General features: G+C 43.2%; 1 protein-coding gene across 9 annotated transcripts in view; it reads right to left on the reverse strand.

Annotated features, from left to right (window-relative positions):
- Nucleotides 1-22,962, reverse strand: part of senp6a (SUMO specific peptidase 6a) — a 151,901-nt gene that overhangs the window by 3,270 nt on the left and 125,669 nt on the right. For 8 of the 9 annotated variants that reach the window (XM_067989194.1, XM_067989197.1, XM_067989198.1 and 5 more), the window contains 7 exons: nucleotides 17,524-17,646; nucleotides 10,651-10,743; nucleotides 9,030-9,421; nucleotides 6,601-6,683; nucleotides 2,915-2,994; nucleotides 1,557-1,625; nucleotides 1,299-1,449 (listed from right to left, as the gene is read on the reverse strand). In XM_067989194.1, coding sequence (XP_067845295.1) covers nucleotides 1,299-1,449; nucleotides 1,557-1,625; nucleotides 2,915-2,994; nucleotides 6,601-6,683; nucleotides 9,030-9,421; nucleotides 10,651-10,743; nucleotides 17,524-17,646 — 991 coding nt within the window. The remainder of the gene's footprint in view (nucleotides 1-1,298; nucleotides 1,450-1,556; nucleotides 1,626-2,914; nucleotides 2,995-6,600; nucleotides 6,684-9,029; nucleotides 9,422-10,650; nucleotides 10,744-17,523; nucleotides 17,647-22,962) is intronic. The other variant, XM_067989195.1, reaches the window with a different exon arrangement.

The raw sequence follows: 22,962 nt of genomic DNA on the forward strand, positions 1-22,962 counted from the left end.
GAGACCTCACCTGGAGTACTGCGTACAGTTTTGGCCTCCTTACCTAAGGAAGGATATATTTGCCTTAGAGGTGATGCAACGGAGGTTCACTAGATAAATTCCTGGGATGAGAGGGTTGTCCTATGAGAAAGGGTTGAGTAGAATGGGCCTATACTCTCTGGAGTTTAGAAGAATGAGAGGTGATCTCATTGAAACACACAAGATTCTGAGGGGGCTTGACAGGGTAGATGCTGAGAGGTTGCTTCGCTTGGCTGGAGAGTCTAGAATTAGAGGGCATTGTCACAGGACAAGGGGTCAGCCATTTAAGACTGAGATGAGGAAGAATTTCTTCACTCAGAGGGATGTGAATCTTTGGAATTCTCTTCCCCAGAGGGCTGTGGATGTTGAGTCATTTGAGTACATTCAAGGCTGAGATGGATAGATTTTTGGACTCTAGGGGAATCAAAGGATAGGGGGATCAGGCAGGAAAGTGGAGTTAGGTTGAAGATCAGCCACGATCTGATTGAACGGCAGAGCAGGCTTGAGGGGCCGTATGGCCTACTCCTGCTCCTGTTTCTTATGTTCTTATGGAAGCTCAGCTCAGGGTCAAAGGTGTAAGCACATCACTGAAGGGCCATTTTGAATGTGATCACCTAAGTAAGGAGGACTAAAATGGCGGCACTCAAAGGGCTCAATCTATACGTGGTGAATGCAAAAACCTTAAGAGGGGGACTGGAATGCCTCAGCTAAACATAATTTAGACCAGCAGCATGCAATATTCCTCTTTATCCTAAATTTGATTGAATGCTTTGGTTAGTGGCTTCCGCAACACACAGGCTTCGGATTCTGATGTTCCTTTATTCTTATTGCAATTCCTGGATACTAGTTAGCTCACATGCAGCGGGGCCAAAGCTATTGGGTTGTGAAAATAAAATTGTCAGGCAGGACAATAGTTGGGGTGCCATGGGGGTGGGGGGTAAGGGGTGGAAATCAGCCAGGTCGCCCACCGCTGATAACTGTCTAGTGACCTCCTGTTGGATAGTACGCTTGCATGGACATGGGCGAGAACAAGATTGGGCCCAGCTGTTAAATTAACCCATCAATATTCAATGCCTAGGCTGGTTGCTAGAGTGAGGTGACAGCTGGCTGCTGGCAACTCAAGGAACTGTATCTCAGCAAGCCAATGCCCTTAGATGGGGAGGGGGAAGATGGAGGGCAAAAGTGACTGCTATGTACATCTGTAATAGTAACCAAAGTCTTCCTTCTTTCACAACAGACTACCCTCTCCTCCCCAACCCACAATAAAAGTTGATACCAACCTCAAAGAAGCTTTCTACATACTGTAAAACATATACACCGCAGTCGCTAAAGTTGTCTTGCTGAGGAACACGAGGATTGGAGCCCTTCATCACGTCTTTGGTGAAAGACCTTTTGCTAGCTTTCCTCATTTCCCACTCTACTTCAAGGTACCTGTTCCGAAAACCAACAAAAGGCAGTCAAATGGGAATAGTCCTGTTAGAATTTAGCATAAAATCTTAAAAAGGGAACTAAGAAGCGATTTGTGGAAGCGCCCTTACTCTCGCAGGATTTTAACCACGTTTGTACGACTTGGTCCACGTAAGGAATCCATGATGAGAATGCATGGCCTGTGAAAAAGAATAAGGACAATGAGTAGCTGCATGTGATTAATTGGATTATGGTCGTCAAGTGAATAACAAAGGCCGAGAGAGATTTTCAAATCCTCTGACAAATATACTGGAATTTTAATAATACACCCGCCATTTCACATTCTGGGATATCTGAAGGCAATGCCATAGATCAGTTATACTATTTGTTTCACATCAAATACAATTGTTCATTCTTCCACTACCCAAGCTTCCAGCTGCCCTTCCCGTTACAATATCTGTCATTCACTTCTTTCCATACCATTGTCCAGGCCCCAAACACACCTTCCATATGAGGCAACGAATCGTGTGCACTTCTTCCAATCTAGCATACTGTATTCACTGCTCATAGGTACAGCCTCCTCTACACTGGGGACACCGCTTTGCTGAACACCTCCATTCTGGCTGCAAGTGTGACTGACCCCTGACTTACTGATGCTCGCCATCTCAACTCCTCCTCCTTTCCCACTCTGGCCTCTGTCTACAAACTCCTACACTGGCCACAATCAAGCTTCAGGAACAGTCTCTCTTTTCTCCTGAGCTCCCTGAAACCCTCTGATGTGATCATGGACTTCAGCAACTTCAAACCACAGCACTCTCCCATATTGTCTTCGGGGTATTGAGGATGCATGGTGGCTCTGTTGGCACCTGGAAGGGGTAGCAAGCTTCACATTGTGGAGCATTCGTCAGAACACAGTGCTGGAGGGGGGGCATGGGGGTAAACTGAACCCTGAATGTTGCTGGTCTTTTCTCTTTTCGGGTGTTGGCAGCCTGCTGTGCATTTTGAGCATTTGCTGTTTGACTTTAGCTACTTTCACGCTTTTATTCTTTTAATATCTGTTCATACCCTCATTGAGATGATCTTCATGAATTTCCAGTTGAGCGCTTCTTAACTACTTTCAAACTGGACAGCCTCAAATCTTCATTTATCAGGCCTTTGTGATGACAACAAAATCCCTTGTGAACAAATATAACCATGTCCCACATTGCTGAATCATGCCCACTAACTAAACTATCTGGTGGTTTATTCGCTTTGCATGCTGGTGATGACAACGCTCTAAGATGGCTGGAATTATATGCCAAGTCTACAAACACTAAATAAAGTCCAAGAAATGGTTCAATTTCAGAATCAGGAGAAAAATCATCAATACTTGTGGCAATTTTAGGAAACTGTATAACTGTGAATGTCAAGTTTGTAAGCAAACTATGTTCAACTCAGGTACAGACCAGTCCTGCTTCATAACGACACAGATACAGGCTCAAGTACTCACTGTTTAGAAGGTTGCTGACCCCATGGAACGCTTTCTGAAGAGTTCTCCTCTGCCATGCTCCCAGCTTCATTGCTGTCCTCCTGAACAATAAATAGCACAAGTTCTACAATCAATACAGAGAACAACTAATCCTTACACAAACAGTACTACTGAAATGTACACTTGTAAGTCACAATAAGGAGTTAAAATCACCAATTTTTCCTCTCTCTTTCCTGGAGTACTGAGATGGGAAAACTGGAACAATTGAAATTTGATATTTTGAATTGCCATTTTTACATCTCATACCATCTGCCAGGGAGGCAGGTAAAAGGAAAGAGGAAAATCTATAACCACTGCACTAACTGGATCGTAAATTTTTTTTAAAAAAGCTAAGTCTTGCATTCACAAAAAAATATATTACGTCGAACACGATGCAAATTCAAAGTCAATTTTTGGATTTACATGGCAAGAGTTACTAGTCATGAATTATAGAACTTTTTGTATCAGTGCCAATCTCGCACACTGCCAGCTCATGTAAAATATGGTTTATATTCTCTATTCTGTCCAACCTTAAAGCTCAAACTCTGAATCCAGAATAAGCTCTGCTGAAAGTTGGAGAATACCCAAGAAAGGCATTAAACCAATACTGCTTACGGGAGACTCCAGCTGTCCAAGGAAAAGAAGATCTTCTCCAACTGTTCTTGTACAAAATAAAACTAGAAAGGGAAATGCTGGTTTGGCATTCTCCCTGGTAACAAACGCAGGCTTTATGGAAGCACATGGAAGAAACTCCGTACCGCACCAAGAACTAGTTTAATCATAAGAAACATCTGAAAACCCTGCACATGAAATGTTAGGATTTAACATAGCACACTGGCAAAAGCAATGGGGATGGCAGGTCCTGCAGTCAACTTGGGCACCTTAGAAACTCTGTCACAGTGACTGACAGAAGTGACTGACTGCATCTTGACGGTCTTGCAATCAAATAGCAATGGTGAGCCAGTAGGCGTGGAGGACAACTCTTTATGCAAAATGAGGGAACTACTTGTTCCTGGCTTCAACGTATAGCTTCATCCCCTTAGCCCAATACCTCTCAATCAGATGGATTAACATTTTGTTGTATTTTGAATGTGCATTTTAAATATTAAACTACGTTTCATCAAAATACAATAAGATGTTAATCTCTCTAACTGCTAAAACCACACAACACATTTCCTTTATCCTCCAAACATTTGTAACTTAAAAACATCTTATAGGACTAGCATAAAACAGGCTGGAGGACATAGGAGAGGTATTTTTAAATTTAGGAAAGCCACTCTGAAGCAGGACAGATGAGAACGATCCACTTAACTTGAGCTGAGAGGCATGGAGAGGTTAAAGCGTGAGCATTGCATATATGGACAATGAACTGAACTGAAAAATACTGATAAAGACAATGATAAAATTACTCGTCATGAAATGTAGTACAAAAAACATCTACAGCTGAACTATTTAAGGTGGATTTTCAATTCTAACGGTAAGGACTAACGTACCAAAGAGTACATAAAAATGTAAGGACTGTTCCACTGATCTGTTGTACAGATGGATTTCAAGGCCACACCTGATATTATCCAACAAGGTGACTAAGCTTCAAGTGGAAGAAGTTATTAAACTTTACATGGGATTTTTAACTCACCAAATCATCACAATGAAATACATTCCACAATAACAGCTTGCATTTCTATAGTGCTCCACACAGAGGAAGATATCTTACTTTAATGTAGCAAAAAAAAGTGGATGCCACACAGGACGAAAAAAGGGGAAAATGGAGAAGGTTAAGATTGGTTGGGGTGGGGGGGGGGCGGGTGGAGGAAAGTGGTTGAAGAGAATCATTTCAGGAAGTTTTTGAAAGGTGGGAGGAAGCTGACATAGTTGAAGGGGGCTTGGCAGGGAGCTACTGATGACAGGACCACAATGCCTAAACAAGCAGCCATCAATAACGGGAGCGGAAATATAAAGCTGAAGGACACCGCTAAAGTAGGTGCAGCAAAACCATTGAGGGATTTGAAACTAAGGATGAGAATTCTGAAGCCAACTCACTGGGGCACGAGGAGCCAGTAGAGGCTGGAGAAGATGGGAGTGTGGGAGAGGGAAATGGTAATGACTGCATGCAGTGCCTTAAATGAGTTGTAACTTGTGAAGGGGAGAGGCTGGCAGATTTTCTGGAAGCACATTAGGCATGCACAGTCCCACCCAGCTGGATGACAGAGGAGAGGTGTTGGAGGAGGATGGTGTGGTCAACTGTGTCAAAAGCTGCAGACAGGCCGAGACAAAGCTCATTTGATCCTCAAGACAATGAAGGCCTGTATTAGGGCTTTGATGGCAATGGGGGAGGAGAAAGGGATGGGGAACCTTTCAGATGCAAGAGAGCGCAGTCTTGGTAACAAAAAGGATGGCTTTGAAAAGGGAAAGCCCTGCCATCTCTTCTTGGCCTTCAAAGGCACTACCATCGCTGAGTCACCACTGACCAGAAGCATAACTGCACCAGCTACATCAACATTGTGACAACAAGAGCAGAGGTGGCTGGGTACTCTACAACGAATGACGCACCACCTGACCCATCAAAGCCCAAGTCAGGAGTGTGATGAAATACTTACCACTCACCTGGATGGGTGCAACCTCAACAAGCTCGACACCATCCAGGACAGAGTAATTCACTTGAATGGTATCCCTGCTACTGGACTCAATATCCACTGCCCTCCGTTATCAGCATATTGTGGCTGCAGTACACAAGATCTATGGACTGCACTGTGGCAACTCACCAAGGTGAATTGAGAGCACCTCTCTCCCCTATGACCTCTACCACCAAAAGGGCAAGAGCAGCAATACTGTGGGAACATCATCACCTCCAGTTTCCCTCAAGTCACACATTATCCTGACTTGGACATATATTGCTATTCCTTCTTCATCGTTGGGTCAATATCCTGAAATTCCCTACCTGGACACCACTGGGGGACTACAGCGGTTCAAGGAGAAGGCCCACCACTAATCTTTCAGGGCAGCAAGGAATGGACAATAAATCTGTCCCACCAGCGTTGCTCACATCCAGAGAATATATATTCTACACATATACACACATATTATATATGCATGATAATGGCTTTTGGATTGATAGAGAAGGCAAAGAGGTAGAGTTGGGCGGCATCAGTTTGACTGAACAAATAGTCAGTGCAAGTAATATGGAGCAAATATTCGAGACCAATATTTTACTAAACATCTGTTAATTTTGCGAAGTATTAGTCAGTGGCGTGATGCACAGAATGGTAACGAATGGCCAGTGGAGGAGGGAGTCAACAGGTCTTTTATGAACTGTCTTCTTTCAAACTTTACCTTAGCGACAATGGCATTTGTTTTTGTAGTTATGAATTCTAAGCTACAGAACAGTCAAAGTAACTCATTGCACATGAAGTGTTGTAAAACGTTCCTGATGAACACAATAAAGCACCATATAAATGCAAGGCTTTTTTCTTTCAAGTCTTGACAGTAGATGCTACAGTTAGTGAGTCCACATGGATACTCGACAGACTGGTGCCATCCTTCAAAGAATACACACACCATGATGCAATAGTTAGCATTAATTCATAAAAGTATGATGCCATAAACAGATTATCCTTTTATTCATAAATATCATTTTATTATGAATAAGACTGTACAACTTATAATCTCACCTGGCTGTACTCCTGATCTGGCAAAAAGTCAAAGGAATCATCGTTATCATCGGCATAACTGACTTGGATTTGTCTTAAGGCATCTGTTTAGAAAATTCAACATACATCAGCAGTCTTAAAATTGAAGTTACTAATCATCAACATCTGCATCATGCCTCCAGCCGTGCCAATTAAGCCATTGATATTAAAATGGTTCAGAACACACTGAAAATATACAGTAATAACAGAATGTCCTTAGACCTTAAAATAGTTATTAACCAATTTGTCCTTGTCCTGCAAGTTAACAATTGTTGCAGATCTGTAGTAGAACACAGCAACTGTTCAAGCACAAAGGCCTCAATATTAACCCCCCTACGACAGGCGGGAGAGGGTCAAAAAGTTAAATAATGGGAACACAACCCCAACATGCACCCGCTGACTTTTTTTTTTTACAGCAGTGGATATCAGGGGAATCTGAGTAACCTGCCGTTGGGAGGCAGGACACCTAATTGACATATTTAAAATCGGGCTTCCACAGTGCAATTGGGAGCTCGGTTTAAAATTTACTGTTGTTGCAAGGGGTTCCCAGGGGTCAGGAAACTCGGCAGTGAAAGGGAGGTGGGAGCTGCCGGCTACACAAGTGCTTCTTTCAGCACTCCTTTTGGGCCAGTACAAGTAGGAGCAGGAATACTCCCCTCAGTCCCTTAAGGAAGCCTTCGGTCTCCTCCAGCCCTGATTGCCAACCTGCCCCCAGCCCTCCTGACCACTGGCTTCTCCAACCTCCGGATTGCAGGAACCGTCCTCAAGAGTCGCATGCTGCGGCCTCCTGCCACTGGTGTTCCCTCCCACCCGCCGGCCAAGCTGTCCATTTGGCTGGCTGCCGGGTAGGTAACGGCCTTGCTGGGTTCTTCGGCCTCCCTGTAAATACTGGGGCCAAACTGTGCAGTTATTTACCGAGATCAGATTTGAGTTAAAAACAAAATCAGAATCATTGCTTGTTCAACGTTCTGAAGCAGGAGTTTTGCATTTGGTTGGTGTAAACATCTTGTGAATATTCTGTGTATTCCACCAAGAACTCACCACATGTGTCAAGCAGGTAACTTAATATGCCATGGTGCATAAACCTGCTCAGGTTAATACTCTGGGAGGCACATTCTGTTCGGTCAGAGTGACCCCAATTGAATGCACACTCAGTGACATATTTTGCAACCTCTTAAAGGTCCAACATTGTGCAAAAGCCTGGCAAATGATTTTCTAAAAGACACATAAACCTCAAACTCTTCAAGTTAGCCTGTGTAATAAAGCACTTTTTAAAAAGTTTATTTATAAAATCGATAAAGGTGCAACTCCAAACCTTATCACCTGAATCCACAATTCTAGTGTTTCAAAAAATGTAATTTTTAAAACAAAAGCAGTGTGGAACATTCAGTGACGCTATGTGAAGGAGAGTAAATTGAAACTCCTGTCAGGAGCATGAAGCACGCCACAAAATGTGCAGCATCTTCAGCTGCAAAAGAGCAATTGGATGAGAAGCTATGGTAAGGAGAGTCCCTGGAGACAGTAGACCTGAATCAGCAAAACCTGGACAGATTAGGCGAGAAAATCGGTTCAACAATTAGTACCTTTGAGTAAAACAGAGTTGGCTGCACAGAAATGGTGGGATCAGCAGCTGGACTAGATGTGTGTAGAACGCTTGATGTGAGGGACCCTGGTTTTGTAAAGTATCCAATGGGTGTCCACATTGAAGAAAGCTATAACCTAGCATAACAAATTTCGCTGTCCTCTGCACTTCTAAACTAGATTTCAAATGAAAGGCACCACCATAATTTTGTTATATATATTTGAGGTCACAGAAAGATCATGTCAAGTTTCTTGAAATGCCCTCACATTTGATAGTAATTGAACAATCTTGCCAAAATGACATACAAAGTTCCAATATGTGGGAAAAGGAGAAGTCTACAGTCAGGCGATCTTGCACGGCTCAGTGGAAAGCACATTTCCATCTCAATGAATCTTACTCCCCAGACTGAGCTTTCAGAGAGTCATTCAAATCCTGTATTCTTAATATTTATTTTAAACTTTAGGAATCAAGGAAAGCCTATGTACTTCTGCATACAACTGTATTATTGAAAGTAAACTGGAGCCATGTCAGAACCAGCCAATACTATTTATTAACATCCACTGGTGTGAAAAAAGTAGTGCAAGGTTCTCATCATTTAATTGTGAAATTAATTTTGAAACAAATTTTGAAATGGCAATTTGGTTATGATTACTCCTTTAAATGACAGCTTGTAAAGATATTAGTTCACTTAAATCTTGACAATTTCAACTTCTTTATGCACAGGATTTCATGCACTTGCAAGAAAAAGCTTCTAAATGGCAAGTTCATTTAAAATTAAGAATTTTTTTTTTTTATTAGCTTAGTCCTGAAATTAAAATTAAACATGTACCTAGCTGTTTACCTTCCGCACCATTTTCTGTTTTCTGGCTTGAGTTTTGGTCGTCTTCTGATTCAGTGTCCAGCTGATTAACACTGCTGATGATTTTATTAGCTACAAACAAGCATCTTCTTGTGTGGAGTTTATCAGACTCCACAGTCTCACAGTTACTGCCAACACTGAGCTCAGGCATTTTGTCTATGGTGTCAGGAGCTTTTCTCAGCACATTTGCAGCAGCTGAGTTGTCGGCTAAACCGTCAGTCTCCTCTTGCAACGACGGCCAGTTACTGTTGCTTTCTTCTAGTACAGAGCTGTCGCACTGCATTCCTTCATTTTCTTGCAACTTAAGATTTGGCTCAGTGCAGAGACCAGGAAAACAAATCACAGCCAAAAACCAATGGGCCCTGCAGCAAAGAAAGAAAAAAGATTTTATGTTAACGTCTTAGTTTATTTCTAAATAACAAAAGGCATTTAGTTCAATTTGCTGGGTTAAACTAATTGACCCAGAATAAAAAGCACTGAAAACTTCTCAGTTATAGAAGAAATGTACTATGAAAATGTGTAAACTGGTAGGATCTCAGATGGTTCAGTGCATTTATCCAGTGAGTAAATGACCATAAAATCCAGGTCCTATTCCAGATTTGTACTAAATTAGTTGATCCCAATTAGGTTACAGTAGGAGCACTCAATTGGGTCAGGGTCTGGGTCAGAAAGGGAAGATCTGCCAGAATTCCTGCACCCAAATGCTACCTAGTGACCTCTATTGGAAATGCATGTGTGGATTTTGGGCAAGGGCTCCTGTACGATGCCTCCAGCATTTGATTAGTCAGCCAGCACTTCGTTATGGATTAGCCATCACGAATAGCCACTTGGACGATATACTGGGGGCGTCCCAGGTACTGTACCCCAACTAGGAGTCATGCAAAGAGAGAAAAAATTGGCAGGGAGAAGAAAACTATTTTTCAAATGAAACAAAATGCTTTTATTGTACAATAACCAAGTTTAACTAAACCTTGACTGAGAAAAAGTTTATTCCAATTCTATTCGTTCACATACCTGGAATACTTGTATACAGCTGTCAAGCCCCAAGCTCTGGAATTCCATCCCTAAACCGCTCCACCTCTCTCTCCTCCTTTTAGACCCTTCTTAAAACCTCTCTGTTTGACCAAGCTTTTGGTCACCTGTCTTAATGTTTCCTTCTGTGGCTCGGTGCTAATCTTTGTCCGATTACCCTCCTGTGAAGCGCCTTGGGATGTTTTACTATGTTAACGGTGTTATATGAATGCAAGTTGCTATTGTTGTATATAAAAAGGTATAAATTTGGCATGCACAATGCACAGAGGGTTCTAATCTCGTTTGTGGGACTTCAGGACACAGTTCAGATACTGGTTTCTGCTTTGCATAATTTTTTTGTCGTACAGTTACACAGTGCAGTAACACCAATCCTCAGTGCAACATTCTATTTGATCTACAGTCACCATATGAGCCTTGTTTAATATAAAATCATCTGTAAACTGATGAAGCATCAACATACACATTCCATGGGGCGAAGACATCCAAAGACATTCCCAAAACCAAAATTGACAATGTCTCCTGTGAAAATAAAGACAATGAATAGGTCACTAATACTCACGTTTCATTAATAGGGACAAAAACAAAATCCTTCTGAAAGAGATCCACGTGTCTTGTCCACGTTTTCACCCGAGCATGACGCCGCTGTGGTAATCTAAATGACAGACATCAGAAGATTGGTTGAGGTTATACAGCATATATACAAAACAGAAAAGCACACAACACAGTCACTACATAAAAAACTCATTGTTGTATAGCATATATGAAGAATTTATTAATGGGAGACCGATTAACATAGGCATCAATTTTCATTCAAAACATAATTTTGGGCCAGTGTTAAGTGTTTGATGACCCTTAGTATAGTGATGACATTTTCATAGCACCTTTGATATACAGAACATCCCAAGGCACTTCACAGAGAAATAACAAAAAGGAATTAACGAAGAACCACAGAGAAGGATTAGGAGAGTTGACTGCAGGCTAGATTAAAAATAAAGGTTTTCAGAGGTTTTCAAAAGGAGTCCAAAGGAGTAGAGGTGTTGAGGGATTTAAGATGTTTGAGATTGGGGCCAAGGTGGCTGAAATCTCTGCCACTGATGGTGGAGTGAAGTGGGAGGGGGATGCAGAAGACCGAAAGGTGTTGGAGGAGAATCGAAGCTGGAAGAGGTTGCTGAGGTAGAGAAGTGTGAGGCGTTAAGCAGACAAGGATTTTTAAATTGGATATATTGGGGATCAAGAAGCCAGTGTAGGTCAACAAAGGTGTGTGGGCAGGGGAGGACTGCGAGCTGGACTTGGTGCAGGACAGGATGCAGGTAGCTGCATTTTGGATAAGTTGAAGCGTATGAGTGTGGACAAAAGAGCTGAATTCCAGAGGTGAGGTGAGAGTGACTGCCCTTGACATCAAGGCAGCATTTGACCAAGTGTGGCACCAAGGAGCCCTAGTAAAATTGAAGTCAATGGGAATCAGGGGGAAAACTCTCCAGTGGCTGGAGTCATACCTAGCACAAAGGAAGATGGTAGTGGTTGTTGGAGGCCAATCATCTCAGCCCCAGGACACTGCTGCAGGAGTTCCTCAATGCAGTGTCTGAGGCCCAACCATCTTCAGCTGCTTCATCAATGACCCTTCCTCCATCATAAGGTCAGAAATGGGGATGTTTGCTGATGTTTGCACAGTGTTCAATTCCATTCGCAACCCCTCAAATAATGAAGCAGTCCGAGCCTGCATGCAGCAAGACCTGGACAACATCCAGGCTTGGGCTGATAAGTGGCAAGTAACATTCACGCCAGGCAATGACCATCTCCAACAAGAGAGAGTCTAACCACCTCCCCTTGACATTCAACGGCAATACCATCGCCGAATCCCCCACCATCAACATCCTGGGGGTCACCATTGAACAGAAACTGAAATGGACCAGCCATATAAATACTGTGGTTACACGAGCAGGTGAGAGGCTGGGTATTCTGCAACGAGTGACTCACCTCCTGACTCCCCAAAGCCTTTCCACCATCTACAAGGCACAAGTCAGGAGTGTGATGGAATACTCTCCACTTGCCTGGATGAGTGCAGCTCCAACAACACTCAAGAAGCTCGACACCATCCAGGACAAAGCAGCCCCCTTGATTGGCACCCCATCCACCACCCTAAACATTCACTCCCTTCACCACTGGCGCACAGTGGCTGCAGTGTGTACCATCCACAGGATGCACTGCAGCAACTCACCAAGGTTTCATCGACAGCACCTCCCAAACCCACGACCTCTACCACCTAGAAGGACAAGAGCAGCAGGTACATGGGAACAACACCATCTGCACATTCCCCTCCAAGTCACACACCATCCTGACTTTGAAATGTATTGCCGTTCCTTCATTGTCGCTGGGTCAAAATCCTGGAACTCCCTTCCTAACAGCACTGTGGGAGAACCTTCACCACACGGACTGCAGCGGCTCAAGAAGGCAGCTCACCATCACTTTCTCGAGGGCAATTAGGGATGGGCAATAAATGCTGGCCTCGCCAGCGACGCCCACATCCCATGAACGAATAAAAAAAATGGAAGGCCAGCAAGGAGAACATTGGAGTAAATGCAAGGGAGAATTTCTTGCAAGCAAAAACAAAGTGGACAAGAAACCATATCCAAGCTTGGTCAAATAGAATAACATTTTTGAATTTGTGGACACAGAAACACATGAGTACATATCCAGTTCACAGAATATTGTAATGAATAAGTCTGAAAATTTACAGAAAATGGTTTACAGAACGCTGGGTCCTGATGGCTTGCATCTCAAGCTGCTTAATCAACCACTCAGCTCCAGATCTCATTACAGCCTTGGTCCAAACATGGGCAAAAGAGCTGAATTCCAGATGTGAGGTGAGAGTGACTGCCCTTGACATCAAGGCAGCCTTTGACCGTTTGTGGCATCGAGGAGTCCTAGTAAAATTGAAGTCAGTGGGAGTCAGGGGGAAAACTCACCAGTGGCTGGAGTCATACTTGGCACAAAGGAAGATGGTAGTGGTTGTTGGAAGCCAATTATCTCAGCTCCAGGAGTTCCTCAGGGCAGTGTCCTAGGCCCAACCACCTTCAGTTGCTTCATCAATGACCTTCCCTCCATCACAAGGTCAGAAATGGGGATGTTTGCTGATGATTGCAGTGTTCAGTTCCATTTGCAACCCCTCAGATAATGAAGCAGTCCGTGCCCTCATGCAGCAAGACCTGGACAACATCCAGGCTTGGGCTAATAAGTGGCAAGTAACATTCGTGCCAAACAATGACCATCTCCAACAAGAGTGTCTGACCACCTCCCCTTGACATTCAACCACATTACCATTGTGGAATCCCCCTCCATCAACATCCTGGGGGTCACCATTGACCAGAAACTCATCTGGACCTGCCACATAAATACCGTGGCTAGAAAAGCAGGTCAGAGGCTGGGTATTTTCCGGCGAGTGACTCAACTCCTAACTCTCCAAAGTCTCCCCACCATCTATAAAGGCACAAGTCAGGAATGTGATGGAATACTCTCCACTTGCCTAGATGAGTGCAGTTCCAACACTCAAGAAGCTCAACACCATCCAGAATAAAGCATTCCACTTGATTGGCACCCCATCCACCACCCTAAACATTCACTCCCTCCACCACCGGCACACTGTGGCTGCAGTGTGTACCATCCACAAGATGCACTGCAGCAACTCGCCAAGGCTTCTTTGACAGCACCTCCCAAACTCGCGACCTCTACCACCTAGAAGGACGAGGGAACAGGATCATGGGAATACCACCACCTGCAAGTTTCCCTCAAAGTTGCACACCATCCCAACTTGGAAATATATCGCCGTTCCTTCATCGTCGCTGGGTCAAAATCCTGGAACTCCCTATCTAACAGCACTGTGGGAGTATCTTCACCACACAGACTGCAGCAGTTCAAGGCGGCGGCTCACCACCACCTTAAGGGCAATTAGGGATCGGCAATAAATGCTGGCCTTGCCAGCGAAGCCCACATCCCATGAATGAATAAAAAAAGTCAAAGTGGAGATAGCAGAGGCTCTGACCAAAATGTCGCAATCCACCTTAAATAAGTAAATTGTGCCAGGGAACTAAAAGGTAGCTCATGAATAAATTTGTTCAAGAGAAGGAAAGACGGTTATACCAAATAGCTACAGACCAGTTCGTCTTACGCCAGTTGTGGGAAAACTCAGAATCCATAATTCAAGTTAAATTAGTCAGTATTTAGAATGTGTGAGTTAATCATCAAGAACAGTCAGCACAGATTTATAAAAAGGCAAGACATGTTTGGAAAATTTAATGAGTGTTTTTTTTGTGAAGAAGTGACCATTGAATAGATAACGGCAAAGCTGTAGACGTGGCATATCTGGATATTTGAAAAGTTGCATCATCGGAGGTTTGTTATAAAAGTTCCTCTTACACTACATGTCTGAAATGTAGCTGCATGGACAGAAAGCTGCTTGATTGACAGGAATCAAAGGGTGCGGGTTTAATGGATGTTCCCAGGAGAAAGGCTGGAAGTGGTGTACAGTGAAACCTGTACAAATGAACACCCCCAAAAAAATGGGCAGTTATTGACAGTCCCAAATAACTTACATTGTAATAGATACAAGCTGCACTTTGAAAGCACAGAACCCACTAATTACGAACTATGGACAGCCTTCAATGCATCAAGTCCGTTTACAACTTAAAACACAGGGCACGCAGGTAAGTGCGAGGCAGCAGCAGGTGAAAGAAATGCCTTTTGTGGAATGGAGAACTCTTTACCAGGCATCCGTAGCGGCAGAGAAACTGCCCTATCCCTGGAATAAAGCCGTGCAAGCATTCAATCCCAGAGACAGTGGTTTCTCTGCCGCTATGGATGCTGGGTAAGGAACTCCCCATTCCATAAATGCGAAGAACTACCGGCCGGGTCTTTGGAGGTGGGGGAGGGTAGTGGAGAAAAGAGAATCAGGGGGGCCTAAAATTGGGGGTGGGGGGGGGGGGGTTGGGGGCAGGGGAAGACCGGAGCTTGGGAGAAAGGGTGACTGAGGAATTGGGGGGGGCAGGAAAAGAGGGAAGAGAATTGGGGACTGGGGCTCAGGGGAAGATGGAGAGAATGGATGCCCTTTTGCCCTGCCCTCAGTTTCCCCTCTTCGCCTGCTCATGGGTGGCCTCCTGATTCTCGGAACTTCTCAACAGCGGCAGGCCTGAAACCACAAATACTCAACTACAGGAGACCCAACTGTTATAAGGTAAAAGTCATGTGGTCCAACATCACCTGATCCAATGTCATATGGTCAGAGCATCATGTGATCAAATCTCCAGGAATGCCTCCAACTTGAGTTGGCAACACTACTCCACCAGTACCTCAGGCACTAAGGAGCTGCTAACAGCCCCTTACCAACCCCCCCACCCCCACCACTTCAAACATAAGCAGCTACAGCGCAGGGAGGGGGCCCCAGAAAGGGGTCTGCAAGATATTAATTCCGCCCCCCCCCCCCCAGCAATTTGGCTGGGATCGCCCAGGCAATCCGGCCCTACAGCAGCCACCTCAACCTGTGCAGGCTGCCAACGTAGCAGATCCCTGGATCAAGATATCGCTCCCTCAATGAAAAAGGACCCTAGGCTGACAAGGAACCAGGAAACCCAACGAACAGAAAATGAACTGAAATCACATCCTAGAATTAGGCATGATCCGAGGAGAGAGCGAAAAACAAGCGCTGCAGGAGATCGAGCCGATCCCGGGATATTTGGCTCATCTGGGTTTGTGCACACAATGACCATTTTGAAAATAATTACACCTGATGCAAGTCCCTTAGGTGTCCCTAATTTACAGGTTTCACTGAGATTTCTCTCTCTCTAGCACAATCTTGAAATCTGCTGACACAAAGGTAAGGAATTTGGCAACAGTGAGGAACACATCAAACAACATCAGGAAGACATACAGGTTAGTGAAATGGGAAGGCAAGTGCACGTTACAATTTTATGTGGATAAGTGTAAGGCAATGAAATTTTGGAAGAAATCAAGGAACTTAATGGAAAGATACGAAGGGTTTGAATTAAGAGACATCCAGGGATTCAAGGACATAATTCCCTGAAAGTGCAAGTGACGGTAGATAAAGTCATCAAAAGACCAACAGCATTTTGAGTTTTACAAATAGGGGCATAGAGTACAAGAGGTAGTGATATATTTGTACAAGGCAATGATTAAGCCACAGTAGAGTATTAGGTGCAGTTTCGGGCATTGGAGAAAGGATATTAAAGCCGTAGAGGGCATACAGCGTAGGTTCACCAGGATGATGCCAGGGTTGAGAAACTACAGTTATGAAGAGAGGCTTGAGATACTGGGACTATTTCCACCGGAGCAGAGAAGGCTTAGAAGAGATCTAATTGCTGGTTTTTAAAATTATGTAAAATTTTGATAGGTGACTAGGGAAAGACTATTTCTTCTGGTTGGAGAACGTGATGAGGGATCATCAATTTAAAACTGTCACCAAGATAGTGAGGAGAGAATTTAGGAGAAGTTGAAACATGGAATTCCTTGTCACAAGGAGTGGTAGAAAGAGAGGCCATTGCATCTTTTCAGGGAAATTTATACAAATAAATAAATATTTGAAGCAGAGCAAAATGCACGGCTTTGGGGAGAGAGCAGTGCAATGTGATGAGTTTTGGATTGCTCAAGCTAAGAGCCGACATTGACAATAGGCTAACTAGCCTCCTGTGCTGTAAATTTCTATGGTTATAACAAATTCATTGAAAATCTAATAAAACGTTTAAGCTATTGAGGGGAGAAGTTACCGGTCAAGTACAGTATTATGATGCCCATTTTTAGTCAATGCTGGGGAAATCATTAAAAACCATAATTTTCTTTTTAAAAAAAAGTTAAGGGGACACATCATCTGGGATTCTGCACATGCCAGCCGGTGATGTTCAGTCGATTAAAATGAATGGGTGGAAAACTGCAGGCTGGAGGAGGGGAAAACCCCAGCCATCGTTCCTTAGACACATAAAACAGGACGCGTACAAAGTTTTAAGCGCAGCTACTTTCCAAAAGAGGATGGTGTAATAGGGAGAAGGGACACTTTTGAAATCTGTGTCACACTTGGGTTAAATCCAGTATATTTCCGAATAAAAGAGGCACATGGCTGATTCCACTTTGCTTTTTCAAAATGAAATCAGTGCTCAATCTGGATAGAGTAAAACACTGAAGTTGTTCAAATTCAGCTGAAAGTACTTCTTTTAAAACATTGGTGACAAGTTAATACTCCGAAATGGATGGTCGGCCCCAAAAAATAAACCACTCTTGCTTTTTTCCCCCATTGGAGGAGGGAGAAAGACATGATGAAAACTTGGAGAACTTTGGATTTCCTTACAAAACCCTTTTTACGCATTCCACACTTTCTGCTTCTATAAGAGAAAAGTTACACAACTCTTGATTTTCAGTTGTGGTAGCTTACGATAGATTGGCAGATTCGGGAACGTTCCGTCGTTCTCGCTGATTCAGGCGTTTGTAAAAAAAGGAGCTGAAAACATGTACTCTGTCTGCATCCTGCTGATTGATCTTTTCCAGCACTAAATACCTGCAGAGTTACAAAGAATGGGTCAGGACGAAACACAGACAAAATTAACAATTTAATCCTCATTCCTCGTAGCAAACTTGCCTTGACACACACTGTTCTCCTGCCAGATATCTGGACGGTATAAATAAGTAACTCAGGCCTTCCTGTTCTTGATCTTTATCACAGGACATAACATCACCTCACAATATTTATTTAACTTTGACCAATACACAGTTAATTGAAGAGTGCACCGATGGGATAATTTAACAAATGACTTAAGACAATCTACATTTCTTCCCTGATTTCAGATCCTCTCCTCACACATAGTTGGAAATATTTATTCATAAATATCTGAAGTGAAGATTAATCTTGAATTTTATGTTTTGCTATACTGTATGTTCTTTAGCTTTTCCTCCTTGGGGAGAGGGGGAGTTGTAGCTTGAGCAGAAGCTGCATGCATTCCTCAGCAAACACTACATGCGTTGATGGGTATGCAGGGTCTAAAGGATCTTCCATGGATTCCTTTGTTGAATTCACCACAAATCAAGCATTAGAAGAGGTTCACCATCCAAATGTGGAAAGTATACAATGCAACCGAAATCAGTCACAACCTGATGCCATCTGCACCACTGATCTCTTTTACTTAAGATTTTAGTTTTCTTGATGGAAAGTTTTTTCCATGCTTGTTTCAATGGCTGACACAGTCCCCTGTGAATCAGAACGTTACGGCTTCAAGGCCCACTCCAGCAACTGAGCATATAATCCAAAGTGACAGGCCTGTACAGCCCTGAGGGAGTGATGCATTGCCGGAGGTGGTGACTTTGGCATGAGATATGAAACCAAATTCCAGTCTGCCTTCTCTGGTTGTTCAAGTGGATATTAAAGATTCCAATGCACTGTTAGAAAAAATTAACTGGTGCCCTGGCCAACTTTCCTTCCTCCAGCTACCAAAACAGATCAGGTCATTCATTTCATTGTTGCTTGTGGGACCTATGCATAAAAAGACCACCCTATTTGCCTACAGGAAGCAATTCATTGTACATGAAGTGCTTTGAGATGTTTGAAAAGGCACTTTATAAAACAGTGACTACATGTCGAAAGTACTTAATTGACTGGAAAGGACTTCAGAATGTCCTGAAAAGTGCTATATAAATACAAGTTATGTCTTCCTTTTCTTTCTATAAATGTAAGCTTTTCTTCAACTTTTTTTCCAAATTCACCAACAAAGAAGCCTCCTATTTAGTATTAGTATTATTGTACAATTTCAGTCATTTGCCTGTGCTGAAACTAGAGGAATCCTGCAACACTGCAGAGTTTGACAGTAAATTAATTTAGGTACAATCACACTCTCCCCTGCCTGCACGTTGGCTTTCCGCTGAGGTGTGACTGTACTCTGAAGAAAACTATTTGGATAACACCCCCCCTCTCCCCTTATGTGTTGGAGCGTCTCTAACTCGGAATCCAGCTCAAAGACTCTGAGCCCGAGTGTCTCAAGCTAGAGACCAATAGTTTATTTCTAGGACAGTTTCCAGTGGCAGAAAGGTCGGTAACCAGAGGATATAGATTTAAGGTGATTGGCAAAAGAGCCAGGGGTGACATGAGGAAACATTTTTTTATGCAGATAGTTGAAATGATCTGGAATGCACTGCCTGAAAGGGTGGTGGAAGCAGATTCAATATTAACTTTCAGAAATGAATTGGGTAAATACCTGAAGGGAAAAAAATTACATGGCTATGGGGAAAGAGCAGGGGAGTGGGACTAAATGAATAGGTCTTTCAAAGAGCCGGCATAGGCACGATGGCCAAATGGTCTCCTCCTGTGCTGTGCCTACTTTTTTAAAAAATTCGTTCATGGGATGTGGGCGTCGCTGGCGAGGCCAGCATTTATTGCCCATCTCTAATTGTCCTCGAGAAGGTGGTGGTGAGCCGCCTTCTTGAACCGTTGCAGTCCATGTGGTGAAAGTTCTCCCACAGTGCTGTTGGGCAGGGAGTTCCAGGATTTTGACCCAGCGACGATGAAGGAACGCCGATATATTTCCAAGTCGGGATGGTGTGTGACTTGGAGGGGAACGTGCAGGTGGTGTTGTTCCCATGTACCTGCTGCTCTTGTCCTTCTAGGTGGTAGAGGTCACTGGTTTGGGAGGTGCTGTCGAAGAAGCCTTGGCATGTTGCTGCAGTGCATCCTGTGGATGGTACACACTGCAGCCACGGTGCACCGGTGGTGAAGGAAGTGAATGTTTAGGGTGGTGGATGGGGTGCCAATCAAGGGGGCTGCTTCGTCCTGGATGGTGTCGAGCTTCTTGAGTGTTGTTGGAGCTGCACTCATCCAGGCAAGTGGAGAGTACCCACTATGATAAAAGTACATTTCAAGAGTTTTCAGATAGTGCCACCCAGTGACAAGAATTATGTACTACTACAGATGGGTGAAATGATATTAAAGCGCAGCGAAACTGGTGTATTGGATGGGGCAATCTTCAAACAAGTTTATTTTGAATCTAGATTTTCAGAATTATCTCAGCCTTGTTTTCACAAACCCAGCTTATTTATCTGGTGTTCCGTTTGAGTGTTCACATTGCAGAGTATGTTGATCTCCATGTTCATATTCTGGATGGTTACTAGAAAGTTTACTTTGAACTTTATATTCGCTGCCACCCTGTCAGTGTCCGTCTCTACTTGGGGTCTGGGGCTCTCTTGGACACCTCATGCTGGATCGTATGGGCAGCAGCACCAGGGAATTTGTGGTAGGGGGATGGTTAGTATTTGATCCAGAAATCTCTGCATTTGTGGGTGGGACAATTGTCAGTGGAATGGGAGATGCTCTAGTACTTGTCATGGAGGTATGCTTTTACACTGCTGTTTGTGATGACGAGCCCAGTGTTGCGGGGGGTGTTTCGCTGTGCCAACGTTAATTAATTTTTCAGGGTGTGTGGGGCCGTGGAGATGAACTGCTTCCTGGTTGTGCGGCTTGGGGTCCTGTGGTCCAGTAGTGTGCACGTGAGGGCTTGGGGGGGGGGGGGGGCGGGAGAGGGGGGAGGGGGGAGAAACCTCTGGAATCTTGTTGAAGTGTCTGTTTTGGAGCTCCTTATCTACCAGGGTGCATAGATTACCTTGACTAACAACCTCAATGATAGAAACAATTTCGGCAATATAACCATTCAAGCTCCACTCATTCAGAGTAAAAAAACGAAAGCTACTTGCATTCATGGAAATGACCAAGTAAAATGGAGTATTTAATTACTCGGTCAACCTTATTGTTGGGGGGCTAAATGGATTGCACTAATATACCGTCTATCTCCCTGAACATTAAGCCCTCAAGGGGTGGACCAACAAGTTGTTACACATCACCTTACACCTAAGTCAGGCATGTGAAAAGGCATTAGAAACACAAAAAAATGATTTAAAACGCAGCTCCAAAATGGAAGGAACAGCAATGGAATGGGATGAGGAGACAAGAACAAGATAAAGTTGAGGATAAGAAGTGACCATTAGAATATAGAAATAAAAAGTAGGCCATTCAGCCCCTTGAGCCTATTCTGACATTCTATTAGATCATGGATGATCTGCACCTCATCTCCATTTACCCACCTTTGATCCATATCCCTTGATACCCTTACCTAACAAAAATCTATCAATCTCAAGTCTTAAAAATTTAAACTGACTCAGTATTCATAGCCTTTTAGGGGAGCAGAGTTCCAGATTAACACTAACCTTTGCATGAAAAAGTGTTTCTTAATTTCACTCTTGAATGGCCTAGCTATAATTTTAAGATTGTGCCCCCTTGTTCTGGATTCCCCCACCAGAGGAAATAGCTTCTATGTATATACCCTATCAAATCCATTTATCATTTCAAACGCCTCAATTAGATCACCCCTCAACCTTCTAAACTCAAGGGAATACAAACAGTTTATGCAACCTAGCTTCATAATTTAACCCTATAAGCCCCAGTATCATTCTGGTGAATCCAAGGCCAATATATCTTTCCGGAGGTGCGGTGCCCAGAACTGAACGCAGTACACCAGATGGACTCTGACCAAGGCTCTGTACAACAGAAGCATAACTTCCTCCCCTTTGCATTTCAACCCTCGAGATAAAGGCCAATATTCCACTAGCCTGTTTGATTACTTTTTGTACCTGTGCACTAATTTAGAGATGTGTGTACATGGATACCTAAATCCCTTTGCTCCTTCACAGCTCCCAGTCCCTCAGCATTAAGAAAATATTTCTCTTTGTCTTTCTCAGATCTGAAGTGGATGACCTCACACTTCCCCACATTGAACTCCATCTGTCACACTTTTGCCCACTCACTTATTCTGTCTTTGTCCCTTTGTAACTTCCTGCTACACAACTTACTGTTCCTCCTAACTTAGTGTCATCTACAAACTTGGATATACAACTCTGTGTATTCCTTTATCCAAGTCATTGATATATATGGTGAAAAACTGAGCACCCAGTACAAATCGCAGGGGAGCACCACTTTTCACATCCCACCAATCAGAGAACGTTCCCTTCATCTCCCACCTCTCAATCAATTACCAACCTATGTGCTAATGTTACCTCCAATTACATGCACTCTAATTTTTTGCTAATAATCTCTTGGGTGAAACCTGATCATTTGGCCCAAAGTTGATCATTCTGCTACTCAAGTTCATCCAATCAAACATTAAATTACATTTTGAATACCATTAATGTATTTAACTCTACTGCTTTATCTAGCAGATTCCAAACATTTTATCACACTAATATATTCTAATAAAGGTTTTAAATGTATTGTTCAACAAATTTATTTTTTTGTCGTTGGCACAACTTCAAAATATTCTGGATTCACTATTTATGCTATTTAAAACTTTCATATACTTCAAACGTAAGGTGCTTTCTATAAAACTTATGCTATGCATCACTAACCCTTTCTCACAGCTCACCTAATTTACACCGGATAATTTTTGTTCTCTGCATCCTCTAGAATGCACATACGGAACCAAAAACGTACAAAGTGGTAACCAGGACATTATAAATGCCTCAGCATAACCTCTGCAGACTTGTACTGCACTGTTCTGGACACGTACCCCAATATTCTACTTGTTTTGCTTCAATTCATTCTCCAGATGGTCAACATTGAAAGTAAGTCTATTGTTACTCTCACATCCCTTTTTAAGGCTCGCTGTAATAAATCTATACCCTTGAGTTTATACTTATGCCACTCATTTTTTAAAAACTCAAAATCCAGCACTTCATAATGGAACTTTAATTTGTCTGTCCAATTGCACTGCATAACTAGTCCTTCTGCAAATTGCTAATGGCTTGTGTCCTTACTTTAACGTTGTCTGCAAATTTAACAACC

The sequence above is a fragment of the Heptranchias perlo genome, chromosome 8, assembly GCF_035084215.1.
Source record: "Heptranchias perlo isolate sHepPer1 chromosome 8, sHepPer1.hap1, whole genome shotgun sequence".
NCBI lineage: Eukaryota > Metazoa > Chordata > Chondrichthyes > Hexanchiformes > Hexanchidae > Heptranchias > Heptranchias perlo.